Genomic DNA, 13,733 nt, shown 5'->3' with positions numbered 1-13,733 from the left:
CTGTTCTGAATCTGGAAAAAAGTGCTTCTGCTTTAAGGTTGCTAACAGTAAAAGAAGACTTAGAATAATGGGCTGACACCAAAGGCATCCTATTCCTCTGTGGTAGCCATTCTCAAAGCTCATACCAATTTGTTTTTAAAAACTATCAGATCCTCAATTTCCTCACCCAATATCCAAAGAGTAATAAAGAGTATTATTATTCATCTGCATGGGACAGTTCAAAGGTGGCCAATGCAAAGAGGTGTAAGTTAACATCATATCAAGTGCATGATTAGGTGACAAGTCACACAGACCCCAAGCAGGCATTCAAAGCACGTTACTCTGGGTATGGAACAAAGTAATGGAAGGGCCTGACACGAAATTTACTTTGGGATTTTGGGACAACAGCTCCACACTTCACTGATATCCCATTGATGCCAACAGGTTACATTTTTCATTTAAAGGCTTGGTTCTTTTTGACAGAACAACACAAATGAGCTTGTTACTCAATCCCTGCCAATACAGAAGAGTTAATCTGGGTCCTTCATCCTCTCTCCCAACCTTTGCCAGACTTTGTTCGTATTAGAAGTACAAAATCATTCATTGTATCACTAGGAAAACACACAAAACAAAACAAAAACCAAGCACACATACCAACAGCTGTAAACAAATCAGATTAAGCTAGCAAACTGCAACACAGCCACATTGCATAAGGAACAGGAAGCAGGCAAAGTGCTCTGCTGACCTAGTAGTAATATTGCATTGCTAAGCACACTGGGAAATCTGGGAAAGTTTGGCTTAATCCTGCTCTCATTTCTTCCTAATCAGCTTTCTCTCCTCCCTCGCACTACTAATCAGTCCCAAGACTTAAAAGTTATTTGCATTGCTTCAGACAGATCCATTTAACCTAGGCAAATTATTTTAAGAGGTTATAATCCATTTACAAGCCATTTTCCCATGGAATACAGCAACATTCAATTCTCTTGTCCTAAAGTGACTGAAATTGAGTATACCACAACAAAAGAAAAGCTACAATGCAATCCTGACTGCCTTCTCCACATCTCTTCTATATTAACACTTCAGAATTCATCAAGCATTTATGCAGCAGGAGAGCTTCTGAGGAGACAATGTATCAAGCAGAAACTCCGTAAAATCCTGAACAGAAATCCAAGTACTCTATACAAAGGCAAAATTAACTAGTACTGGGCCTCACAAATACATTCATTTTTCATTAGATGATTTTGCCTAACCGGGAAAACACTGTTGCAGCATTACTGTAAAAAAGGGTACCAGAAGAAAGGAAGGAAGGAAGGATTGTATGCAAACAAGTATCAAGCAATCAGTTATGATTACAGATGTGCTGGCTTTTCTTCTTTTTCTTTTTTAACCTAGCCCTAAGAATAAATTTTTATAAAGTTCACTAACACCAGTTCATATAGATAAGGTAATGGAAGTGATGTCTTGAATCTAGCATCAATCTACCAGAAATTAAAAACCAACATATTAAAGCACATAGCTCAATTCTTAAGTTCAGTACCTTACCCTGTCTCCACATAAGTTGGCAAGAAAATGTCCAACTGTTATTTTCTGATCTAGTGCCAGAACAAAGGCATGTGATTTTTCTGGGCCAATTTCACCTTTTTCATTATGACCTTTATTCACCAAGCTGTTCATATCATCAGAAGAGAGTGTATTTTTTCTGTAAACTGATTGTAATAAAATTTCCATGCTATTAATCATTTATCCATGAGGCAGTCCATCCCTTTTTAGGGTCTTTCTTTGTATTCTTCCAAAATAAACTCTGAGGGCTAGTACACTTAAGTCCGAAGATATTTCTGTAGACAGTCACCTAACAGACTCCAGATTTGAGGGCATGTAAAGGATTAAATTGAGCCTATAAATTAACATCTAAAGACAGACGACTATTTCAACGTGTCCGTTTCCAATTCCAATATAATGAAGCTTTCTGCAAAGCTACTCTCCTGCTCTGGCTGAAGTTGGCATTTTAAAAACTCTGCTAGTAACCAGTGCACCGAACTGCCAAAGTCGTCTTCACATAAACAACCAAGATACTGGCAAAGGTATTTATTTATGCACTGTACGTGCAGAATGATATGCAGTAAAATTGGCTTGCATCTGGGAAAGCTAAATGCCTCATAAATGAGAAAACAGCATGTAGTTGAAAGAGGTAGTTGCAGTCTTCTCATCATTTCAGAACTAGGAAACATATTTACCTTCAAAACCAGGCACAGCACAGAAGGAACTGGGGTCTTGATACAGCAGTTTTATGAAGCTTACCTACTTTTATGAAGCTTGTCTACACATGTGTGTCATAGAATTCTCCAGCAACCTAGTAAATGTTACAGTCCTTAGGTCTGCATATTAAATGGCTTGGAAACATGAACCCAAGGTTGAGAGAAGCTAAGCCTCACCAGGGTGCTCAGGCTGCCCAGCACTTTATAAGATGAAGCTAACATACGGCCTGCCCTGCTGCTGATTCACAGCATGGCATTCAGTCCTCACAAATGTGAACAGTTCAGCAAGGATCACCTACGAGCTTCAAGAAATAGAAGATACTAGTCAAAACTCTGCTGTAAAACAGCAATAGCAGCTATAGCAGGATGGTTATTTCAGCAGGGAAAGAATCTTTTCGGTTTCCTGCAAAACAATTGCTAACAGCAGAGTATCCAAACATTTATGCCTCCTTGTAGTACTCAAACCTCCAGATCCTGCTTAGTGCAATATAAACTCACTTCCAGGCATGGTGACAACTTCATCACCAGTATTAAAAACAACTCCCATGGCTTTGTAAATACATTAGTTCTCATGTGATAATGCTCTGCTTACCTCTGTTAGCAACATATGGTGAATATGCCTTGGGAAGTGCAAAGGTACAGGGTGCAAAATTACAACAAACATGTAACAGTAATATATACAGTATTTCAGAGAAGCCAGTGTTGACAACTGTAATTTACTGCAAGCGTTTTTTTTCTATATAATATTCTATTGAAGTTTCTCTATGTGGAATTGAAAGTTCACAAAAATGCTAACTTAAAATCTATTGTTTCATAAGGTTTTGGGAAAAATATCCTTTGAAAAGGTAACACAACTGTTCCCTCAGATGCAGAAAGAAAGCAATTAAAAGAAAAACTCTGTGTTTACTTGTTAGTTTAGCAAGAACTAATTGAAGAATTCTGAACACCTGGGGTTAGCTATGCAACATAATAAATCCATGTATGCCCTACAGACCTACAAAAATGCAGACATGAGGTGTCATGAATTTGGGAAGAGAAGTAACACTGGTGTTAGTCACCACCTAAAATAGTTCTGGACAGATTAAAGCTGTCCTGATACCCATGTAATATGGTGCATATTACTCAACCCATAATTGTACAGAGTTTCCTTGGAAGTCTAAACATAAAAAGGTAGTGAGCCCCAGTGGCTGTTGCTGCTTTGCTCCTGTGACTCTGGAATAACAAGACAACTGTTCACAGGGACAAATATGCTGAACAGAATTACACTTCACAATTCCCATACTGTTCTCTCTCTGGATATACTGGTAAAGGCAACACAGATTTCTTTTTATTCCTCTTCTGCCATCACTGCTCCTGGTACCTAGACAGGTTTGTCAGGAATCATGAGATGAAACCTCTTTCCAGTCATAAAATACTGCATCTTATTTTCCTCTAACCTACTTAACTGTTTATCCCTTGTAATTGTCAGTAGAGACCCAACAGCCTCTTGAGTTTACAAATGGCATTTTATTTCAAGTGGAGATCGCAGCTGAGCCAGTTCTATAGTATGATGGAGAACTGGAGATGATGGCAAAGCTCTGAAAATACTTTGCTATGGTAGTGGGAAGTCAGGAATGTGAACTGAGCATACTTTGCTCATACATGATTGCAAAAGCCTCAGCATGCAACTGAAGTAAATGAAGTTTTCTATCAGTTTCCACTTGCTGCATTGCATATTCTCAGGTAGTAAAATGTCCAGAACAACGAATTCATCGTTCACAGAACTCAGCAGTAATGCCAGATGCACCATCAGGGCTTGCTTGCGAGGAAGAACTACAGGAATAAATTCTGTAAGGTGGATTTCCTCTGTAAGACCACTAAAATGATAACTACCTCAGGGAACCACAGCACAGATGGGAGAACTACAGCAGGAAGTACAATACGTACTCACACGGATGTGGTTTATTTGATGAAAACATATAAAAATGATTCACTGTAATTACACACACAGGCTTGTCAGATCAATCAAACCTTACACCTCGAGCACAGCTCATACATTTGGTCCCTGTGACTTCTCCTTAATTGCAGCATCATACATTGCATCTGCTTTGTAGCACCGCAGTCTCTTTTTCACTACAGAACTCCATGTGCAAAATAGTCACCATCCCATTACATCTGGTGTGGGCCGCCAAAGAGGTGAGAGCACTGTCCTGGTCCTGCACAGCAACCAGGGGCTTGTCACACATAAGGGCTTTGCACCCGAAAGCAACCTGCTAGCAATATATCACCCAGATTCAGCCTAGTGTTACCAGCTCTTCCACATGAACTGGCTCCAGGTGCCTAGGCAGCATATCCACTGCTACACACTGTGACACCATGCTCAAGATTCCTCCTTCCACTCCTGGAACAAAAGCAGTTTCAAGTCATTCTAAAATCATTCCATCTACTTCCTTCTACTGAAGCCCATCCCAATGAACACCCATCCCAATAACTGCCCTACTCTTATAAAAAAAGTTAGAGGCATGCAAAATGAAGCTCTGCTTGAATATATGCAAGTGTGAAAAGTTAGGTTCCCAGCGCCTAGCAGAAACCTAGCTTAAAAAATGAAGGGGGGGGAGGGGGAGAAATGTTCAAAAATATTCCTACTTTCCCATGCGTTTTAAAAAGCTCTGTGGAAATTTCTCTTTCTCACATTCATTTCAAAGGCACTGATCCAAGTGTTTTGAGCAGCTTAAGCTGTCAACTTGCAAGCTTACTGCTGCTCTGCACAGAAAGCAGTGTTTTGGGGCAAATATATGCATGTATCCACATGGATAATTAACAGCATGCAGTTGGTACTAGTTGCTATTCCCCTGAGACTTTGCACTGCATCTATTCAGAATCAACTATTGTCATCTCATCATGAGCTGCAGTGGCTTGAATTACATGAAAATCTGAGTTTTCATCACAAGGAACACTAAACTTCTAGTAAGCTACCCCAGAAAATCTTTTTTTCATTACTGTGGACTGCTATAACCCACTGGTGTTTTGTCTGACTGCCACAACTGTGATTCCAGTAATTTTTACAGTCATTGCTTCAAAGTAGGTCAGTAACTGTATTTCCTATTTTATGGGTAAGGAAATTAGAGCAGGGGATGACAATGACTTTGCAAAGACAAAATTTAAGTCAGGAAATTAAAAAGATTCAAAACCTGGCTTCTCGATACTCTCAACTTTTACACTCTCTCTATTAAATCTTGCCCTCTCTCAAAATGAAAAAGGTTGGTGGCAAGTACTTCCTAATATGCTGCTGTTGAGGCCAGACAACATATCTCCTACCAAAACATACAATCATCAGCAAAAGTAGATTTTCTTTCAGGTTGTGATCAGCCAGGAAAGAAATATTACATACAGATTTTTCTTAACTCTCCATTGATGTTCAGTGTGCAATTCACCATTACACTTTCTACAGCAAGTGCAATCATGTAACATATGCCTCTCAAAAATTAATTGTTAATTCAGTTGTAAAGTGTCTTCCCTTGAAACACTCATAAACGGCTCCTGAAAAGCATAGATTGATATTTGCAAAGCTCTATAAAATTAGTCAGAAATCAATGTTAGCCTGTACAACACCACAATTCTCTTAGGAATTAACCACTATATATGGCTGAATTAAATATTTACCTTAATTTTTATTTTGGAAAAAGACAGAATTTTGTCCCAGTTCTATAGGTCTATACAAAGACTTTTTAAAGCATCACAAAAAGTTTCTGGGTTTTTTTCTACTTACACAATTAATATGATATACTTATGCTTTCTTCTTACTGCAATGACATTTTTGTGCCACTACAGGATTCTGAGAACACAAAGCCAAACTGGAGTCACAAGACACAGTGATTCCCAAAGACTTAAAACAGCAGAACCAGCATCACAAAGAACACTAAATGTTGAGTGTCACTGGTAAAGTCCCCAACACTGGCCAGTAAATCAATGGTAGTGCAGGGTGCCCTCTTTCACATCCTTACAAAGCTTGACTTTAAACAACTACTATGCACCTCCCATCTCAAAATGGCTTAAAACTGTGATGATGTATTTCAAGGAACACATCCAATAGTCACAAGTGACTGAATATTTGGATCAAACTAAAGCAGGAAATGTGCAGGAAGAAAGTGGCCAAGAAGTGCTGGGAATAAGAAGTAAACTCAGTAGGACTGCAAAGTACAGATGGGTAAATGCGCTGAGACACTGAAAGAGGAAATATTGTAACTGCAGGGCAACAGAAGCAGAGAAGGCTAAACACCAAGATGAAAAGGAAGAGGCAAACAAAAGCAGGCAAAGCATTTTTTCACAAATTACAGGCCAGAGTAACCACTTCCTAAAATGCCATCCTAAAAAGGCATCAACGGGGGAAAGGGGCACGTAGTCCACAAACTGGACACTTTGCAATCAAACCATATTTATCCTCTGATTTCCTTCTTTCATCCATTTGAATCCTACCCGCTCTTTGGTCTCAGATTCCTACAATCCAACACGGCCACACTCTTGCTACTCTTGTGACTCTACCAAAATGCGCAGCACTGATTTTCCGTGCTGATTCCATGTCACCTCTCCAGACCCTAGATGTGCACTGTATTGTCTTCCGAGTATCTAAGTTGTATTGTAAGCCTCTGATTGCTCTGCATTTGCACACAACACAGGACATGAAAACTCTGAAGCACTCCAAATCTTTCAGATGTGGGTAGCTATATCCTGGACAGAAGTCTCTTCCAAGTCATACTACCAGTGACCCAAAAGAGCAATCCCACCCATGGAAATACACTTGCAATGGTTTTATAGCTGAACTAATTCCTGATAACCTAAGAATTGGGCACTGAAGTCTTCCAATAAATTCAAAATACCCTACTTCTCCTCATCTCCCCTTGTCATTTGATTTACTCATTTAAGAATAAAATGCTCTTGTTTCTAAGGAATTCAGGTATTTAACTTACATAAACACCTGCAAAAAATAAAGTCTGTAAGATAGCATATGTCTCTAAAGATCTAGACAGGGTATTTTGAAATACCTAGTTCTTAGCTTCACTGAAAAATCACTCAGGTTTACAGTAATATTTTTCAAAACATTTGATATAATTTACCTTAGAAGTTTTACTTACAAAGGGATTTAGTCCTCTAGGTCATGTAAGTACTTCAGAAAGCAGTTTGGTTTTTTTTTCCCCTCTGCTCCTGCTCCTCTATTTTTCACATAGACTACTTTAGGTACTCAGCTTCAGCATGACTTAGAGTGTACACATTCTCAGTTATCAACAAACACAGACAGTTTCTTCCAAATGATGAGTCACAGCATCTAAGTTAGATGCCTGAAGTCAGTATGAATACTTACCTGTGTATTGTGTCTACATTCAGACAAGCAATTTTGTCAAGGCTGGCCTTCCAGTGTATGTAAGGTAAGGACATATCACAATTTTTCTTTCATTAATTGTTTGGAGACAGACAAAACAAATACGATTTCTTCCATGCATGACTCTTCTGCATGTCAAGGCAGAAGGGGGCTGAGATATCAGACAGAAAACCCCTGTGCAACTCAACCCGCAAGAGGTACAGGTACTTGGCAACTTCCATGTAAATAAGAGTATCATAATAGCAATTTATCTTCTACTCCACATCGAACAAAAGAAATACAAATGACAAATTACCTGAGCACCATAGACTCGTTGCATTGCCTGAAGCAACTGGTTTGTATATTCAGTAAGGGTTCCTGCATCTTCTTCAAATACACTGAGCAAAGATCGAGTCTTTAACAAAAGAAAGAAAGCAAATGGTTTTAGTCCTGAATGAAAATATTAAAAAGAATCATAAACAACTGTACATAGATGGTAGGAAAAAACACAAATCAAACAGAAAGTCTTTAAAACTTTGCATAATTCTGTTCATTCAGAATCTCAAAACACAGAGATATTATTCCTTCTATTATGGATAGATAAAATGAAGCATAAGGAAGCAAAGTGAGAAAATGCTCCTGCCAAATCCTGACTCCCAGTTTGTTGCTCCAGTTAATAGCCATTCCTTCCAACAAAATTAGGAATGTAAAAAGTCCTGAATAATATCTACCTGCTGACTATAGTAATACAAACCATGGTAAGGACTCTAGGTGAAACACCACTGCTTGCTCACTTTACTTCTCTAATGTCAGAGTGCATTAAAAGCACCCCTTTCCATGAGATAATTTACACAGTATTATTCACTCTCAACTGTCTTGAGCAACTCTTAAAGGGACACTGTCAAACCTAGCTGATGTAACTGGCCCAAACAATGGCATGTTCATCTAAATAACAGGTGCTGAAGCACACACCCATTCAGTGATACCCCGCACTTTCTCCATTCTGCTAGCTCATCCTTGTCAGCAAACAGGAGGGAAAAAGAGCATAATGACTTGTGTTATCGTCAAGACATGAATTCCCTTCGTGTTTTTTTGGTGGAATCATCAGGAACAAAGAATAACGTTGGTGACACAACTCCTGAGATGGGAAACAAATCAGAACAATGACGAGCGCCAGAATCTGCCAGATCATTACAATAATGAAAGAGGGAAGGCTGTCTCTTTAACAAAGTCATGATCCATCCTTAGTCTTAAGTTCAGTTAATCTGATCCATTTGACACTAACTAGCGATGTCTTTCCAGCTGTACAGCTAAATTGTATGACATTAATCTGTTTCATCTGCTTATGTGAGGGGCACACAAAATCCAGTACTTTCATAATTACATTAGTCTCGTCACAGAGCAAGTGCTTTATCTATCCTGCTATTACAGGAATCTCTAATGTACTTTTAGCATCCAAGTTCAAATCTGAGAAATTTATTTCCAAGATTTAAGAAAGTTTAAAATAGCAGGGGAACTTTAACAGAAGGCATATGTACTTCCCAAAACCACTTATTCTTCCCTGCAAAACTCTGCCCAGACTTTATATTTGTCCTGAAAAACTCAAAATAAGCATTCTTCAAAAATCCTGGCCTGTGACTAACTATCATTTTGTCTCTGCCAACAAGGATCTAAGTTAAAAGATGAGTATTGCACAGCAGTTAGCCATGACCTGGGAGTCAGCCTCTGGGTTCTGTTCTAGACACTGCACGCGAGTACTTCCATACTTTGAGTAACTCTAAAGCTCTCAACATTTCAGTCTGCTAACATATTAAGCTGCTACAATACTTCCTATCTTAGAAACACTGGCAGTCAGTGCATTTGGGAGACTAGTTTGAGATCTTAGCATGCAAGGAGATATGTAATATGAAGTACTGTTTTCAAATAAAGAGAATGTAAAGAACGAAGAATGGACAGAAGGCCAAGTCAATGAAATGGATATGAAGAACCCGAACTTACAAGGGACCTTTGTGCAGAACATGCAGACAGTGGCATGATTTTGAGAATTTTCCACACTAAGCCATTATTTCAGTAATTGAAAACATATTGCTTTTAAAAAATACCTGGGTTTAAACATTTTACCTTCAATGATGAATTAAAACAAGCAAAACTAATGTCAACAAATTATCTTCCATCTCAACAGTGCTCATCTGCCTTGTTTTGTGTTACAACAGCACATAAAATGCATTGGGTATGAAGATGGTTAAAAAAATAAATCTAGGCAATGCAGAAATGATAAAATTCAACACAGTGCTTATCAAGTCAAAGCTAAAAAGTTATAAGGGAATTGTCCGAAGTAGGGTACAAATCACACATTTCTGCATGCTGGTTTCCAAACACTAAATTCCTAAATCTCACTTTTTGCATATTCAGTTCTTCAGATGTCTAAATATGGGTTAAGGTAGAAGAGCTCTGGGAAATTATTTCTGAAAGTCTTGGCCTCAGTTATTAGCACATTGTTCAAAAATAATAAAAACAATTAATGATTCAAGTAGTTTGGAAGTTATTCTTGGAAACTTTTCCATTTAAGAACACCATTTTAAATTACTGCAAGATAATACCAGCACATGTCTATTTCAGTTGTTGGTGTTTTGACAAATTCTGAAATAGCAGCTAATGCTGCTGAAATAAACCAGTAGTCAAAATATTAAGCTAACATTTAGGAGGCTTCATTAACAGCATCACTATCTCAGCTTCTTGCAGCATAGGAAAAAGTTTCTGCTGTCATGGAAGTACTCTTGGTTTTAGCATGACTGCTTATGTAAATTTCTCTCCTATTTTGTGGCCAAAACCATAAAGGCACTTCTTATGGCCTTTTTCATACAGCATTTGGAGATAAATCAAGACAAAAGTACTATGTTGTTAGGGAGAGGGAAATCAAGGTTCAGAAAGTTGATGAAGAAATAACTTTGGCCTAATTCTCTTCTGTCTTGCATGTAATTCAAATACTTCACATTGTTTACACAAACTGAGGGTATACCCTTGTTTTACCACCTCTTTGCAATCCTGTAAGTGACTGTACAGACCAGAGGAGAATCAGGTAACTTCACATAGAAGTAATCCAACAAGCTGCTATGCTGTAATTTCTGTGGGACAGAGACTTCCTTTCTGCTTTAATTTCATAGCACCCAGGCCTCAGAGGGACCTTTTGCATTGTGAATGTAAAGCTCTCCCCAATAAAAAAGTAATACAAATACAAAAGACTGAGGAAGATACTACCCCATAAAAAAAAAAGAAATAGATTTTAGCAACACTGGGCCAGTATAAAAATTAAACAACACTCCTCCTTTCCAAAGTTGTAGGACTTGAACAAAAAGTAATGACCAAGTCAAATCAAAGCATCTTTCAAATATTCGGGTTCGTGCACAGCCTGGTATTTGAAGTAATTGCAAAGAAGAAGTTAACAATCCTCATTTCAGGTCAGAAGAAAGATGAAGACCTCCAGGTTCAATCCAGTGCATTGTTCAGCTGCTGTCAGCCAGTGTTACATTTTTAATCATTGAAGGAAGTGTTGACTGAAGAGGTGCAGGAGTTCACTTATCCTGTGTGTCGAGTTCTTCAGCTCCAGACTGCAGCGGAGAGGTTATTAACTAAAAAAGTTAATAACTGCTCTTAATAATGTTATCTATCACATTTTGGTAAGTTGGAACACACAGCAATTCAGGCTGGCAGGGAACTCTGCAGGTCACCTTGCCCAAACCCCTGCTCAAAGCAGGGCTGTCTGACATTACATCAGGTTACTCACACTTTTTCTTTTGAAATCTTTGAAAATCTCCGAGGACGATTCCACATACACAACATCAAACAGATTATGAAAATCGTTCTTAGGAGGATGGGATTTCACAGAATTGTAGAAAATCAGGATAAGAAGAAGTGATCAAGATGAGTCCCAAGACTCATTAAGTCCTGACAGGTGCATGTCCAATGTTTCCTTCAAAATGACTCATGACAGACTTCATAACACCTTTCAGCAATCTGCTGTGCAGTTTACCTATTCATTCCTCCTCCTCAGCCATCACCAGATAAGATTACAACACAGGGCTACTTGGGAGATACTACCCTGTTCTCCCTTCTTCCTTCCCTGCATCACCAATTATTTCTGTATTTCTGTCTGCACTACGGTTTGTCTACAAGGGTACCTTTCCCATCCTTCTGTGCAATTTCCACTCTTGCCTTTCCCCGACTTCCCTCCTTCCACACTCCTTTCCCAGCTCTTGAGGCCTCGTACCTCTCTGCCCCCTCAAAACATCCCGACATGGTATGTTCTTCACTGCAGCTATGGGGCATCCACTGTCCTCTTCTGAGGTCTCTGCAGCTGTGTCAGATCATGATTCTAAGTGATGGGCCATGGAGCACTGCACTGGGCTGGGTGCAGGTGAGAAAGGTCCTCCCTGCATGCAGTGGGGAAGGAAAGGCTGGCAACCGCCTGTCCTCGTTCCTCAGACTCCTTCAGGAGGTCATCTTTGATGGGATCCACTTCATCTATCCTCATGGGAAGCCCCTATATCTGAACTACCTCCCTTGGGAGCGAGGAGGAGTACCCTCGCTGGTGGTGACATTCCTTCAGCCCACGTTTGTCACCAAGGCCAGGTGACTCACAGAACAGAAGCCTCCCTTTCCCTCAGAGACTCCGGAGGAAGCCAGGGCTTCGAGCCATCCCCCCTATCCTTCCCCAGCACACCTCACCTCTTCAGGACAACTCTCACAGCTACCCAAGACAAGGGAGCATGAGCAAAAAGCCAAAGAAAGAGTTTCTCTGAGGGAGGTGAGGACAAAAGGTGCTGTGCCCCGACCTCCTCACACCATGCCCCTGCGCTGGGGTACAGCCCTCTTCCCCGGAGGCCCCCAGCAGCAGACACAGCTTGCATTTCCCTAGGAGATGCTCAGTAGGAGAGGAAAGCCCTCCCCCGACGCCACATGGGTGCTATTTACCTGCTCCACAGCATCCCGACAGGCGAAATCACCCTGACCCACTTCTCCGCCCGCCCGCAGCCCGCCCTGCCCTCCTGCACCGCCTGTTGACACCCCTCTCCCGTTCCCCGACCCTCCCGGGGTGTCACCCCTCCGATGCTCCTGCCGGAGCCAGCGGGCCCCTACCTGCGGGCTGTCCTGCAAAGCCTCCTCCAGGAGGAGTTTGTCGACGGCGGGCATGTTGTCGCAGCGGAGCGGCCGGGCGCTGGCAGCTGGGTGCGGGGCGGACGGCCTCTGGCACGCCCCGGCGGCGGGGCTCGGCAGCGTCCCTCCTCCGCGGGCAGCGGGGCACGGCGGTGGGGAGGCTCCACTGGCGGGGTGGGGGCCGCTCACTCCTCCCAGTTCCCGTCGGCCGGAGGAAGCGAGTCACGGGGAAGGCAGGCAGCGGGAGGGAATAAGCCTTCCTGCCGCCATTAGTACCTCCGGCCTGGCCGGCGTCCGCACCATGGGGACGGAGGTGCCTTGGGGAGGCTGCACCAGCGCCTTCTTCTCAAGGGCTGGAATGACCTGCAGCAGCCGTGCTCTTGCCCCCGTCCCCGGGACAGTAGACTGATGGGAAGGGGGGTGCAGCTGGAGCTCTGGGATTCCCCCCTTAGCTGAGGGAGATCTCCTTGGGTGTGAGGATGTGGTGGAAAAGAGGGGAAGATAACATCCTTCAGCCTAGGCTTGTGAGCAGCCCTCATTTGTGGCATCTGCATTCATTCTTTATTGACAAGTCCGCAATGGGAACTACGGGGCTGTAGAATGCCCGAGGCAGGCCAGTCCCCACTCAGCCTTATCCCTACGCTTGGGGGGGCTAGGAGGGATGCATTTTGAGTTATTGGTACTTCATGTGCAAAGCCATGTTATAATTACCGTCTCACTGATGTCTTAATTGTGTCAGATAACTTCAGCATTTGGACATTAATTCAGAGGCTTAGTTGCACAAAGGTAATGTTTTTAAAGTAAGTGGAGTCTTACATGAGGCAAGAGTACTTCATTATGTTTGTGTTTTTGAAGGGTGGCCGCTGCTTTTGGATGCCTCCGTTTCTCTAAAAGTCCAGATTTACTAATCTGCAGATCAGTCACTTGATGCTTGTTGGCTGTAGCTTTTGTTGTTCCAGTATGGCTCCAGACTAAAATGGAGATACTCAAAACTAGAATCCCATTTAAGA

The 13,733-nt window shown here is 41.3% G+C and overlaps 1 protein-coding gene across 4 annotated transcripts in view; it reads right to left on the bottom strand.

The window, feature by feature from the left end:
• APPL2 (adaptor protein, phosphotyrosine interacting with PH domain and leucine zipper 2) overlaps positions 1-12,836 on the bottom strand; it is a 36,025-nt gene extending 23,189 nt beyond the window's left edge. Inside the window, exons 1-3 of one of the 4 annotated variants that reach the window (XM_031050060.2) lie at positions 12,706-12,789; positions 11,048-11,198; positions 7,886-7,984 (exon numbers count right to left, since the gene is read on the bottom strand). In XM_031050060.2, the coding sequence (XP_030905920.1) occupies positions 7,886-7,909 (24 nt within the window). In that variant the 5' untranslated portion in view covers positions 7,910-7,984; positions 11,048-11,198; positions 12,706-12,789. Of the gene's footprint in view, positions 1-7,885; positions 7,985-10,602; positions 10,622-11,047; positions 11,199-12,705 lie in introns of those variants that run through there. The other 3 variants (XM_031050059.2, XM_005150426.3, XM_031050061.2) reach the window with 3 other exon arrangements.
• Positions 12,837-13,733: the final 897 nt, after the last annotated feature.

Source organism: Melopsittacus undulatus, chromosome 5, assembly GCF_012275295.1.
Source record: "Melopsittacus undulatus isolate bMelUnd1 chromosome 5, bMelUnd1.mat.Z, whole genome shotgun sequence".
Lineage (NCBI taxonomy): Eukaryota > Metazoa > Chordata > Aves > Psittaciformes > Psittaculidae > Melopsittacus > Melopsittacus undulatus.
The sequence above is the reverse complement of the archived record's forward strand: the minus strand, read 5'-3'. Positions and strand labels throughout refer to the sequence as shown.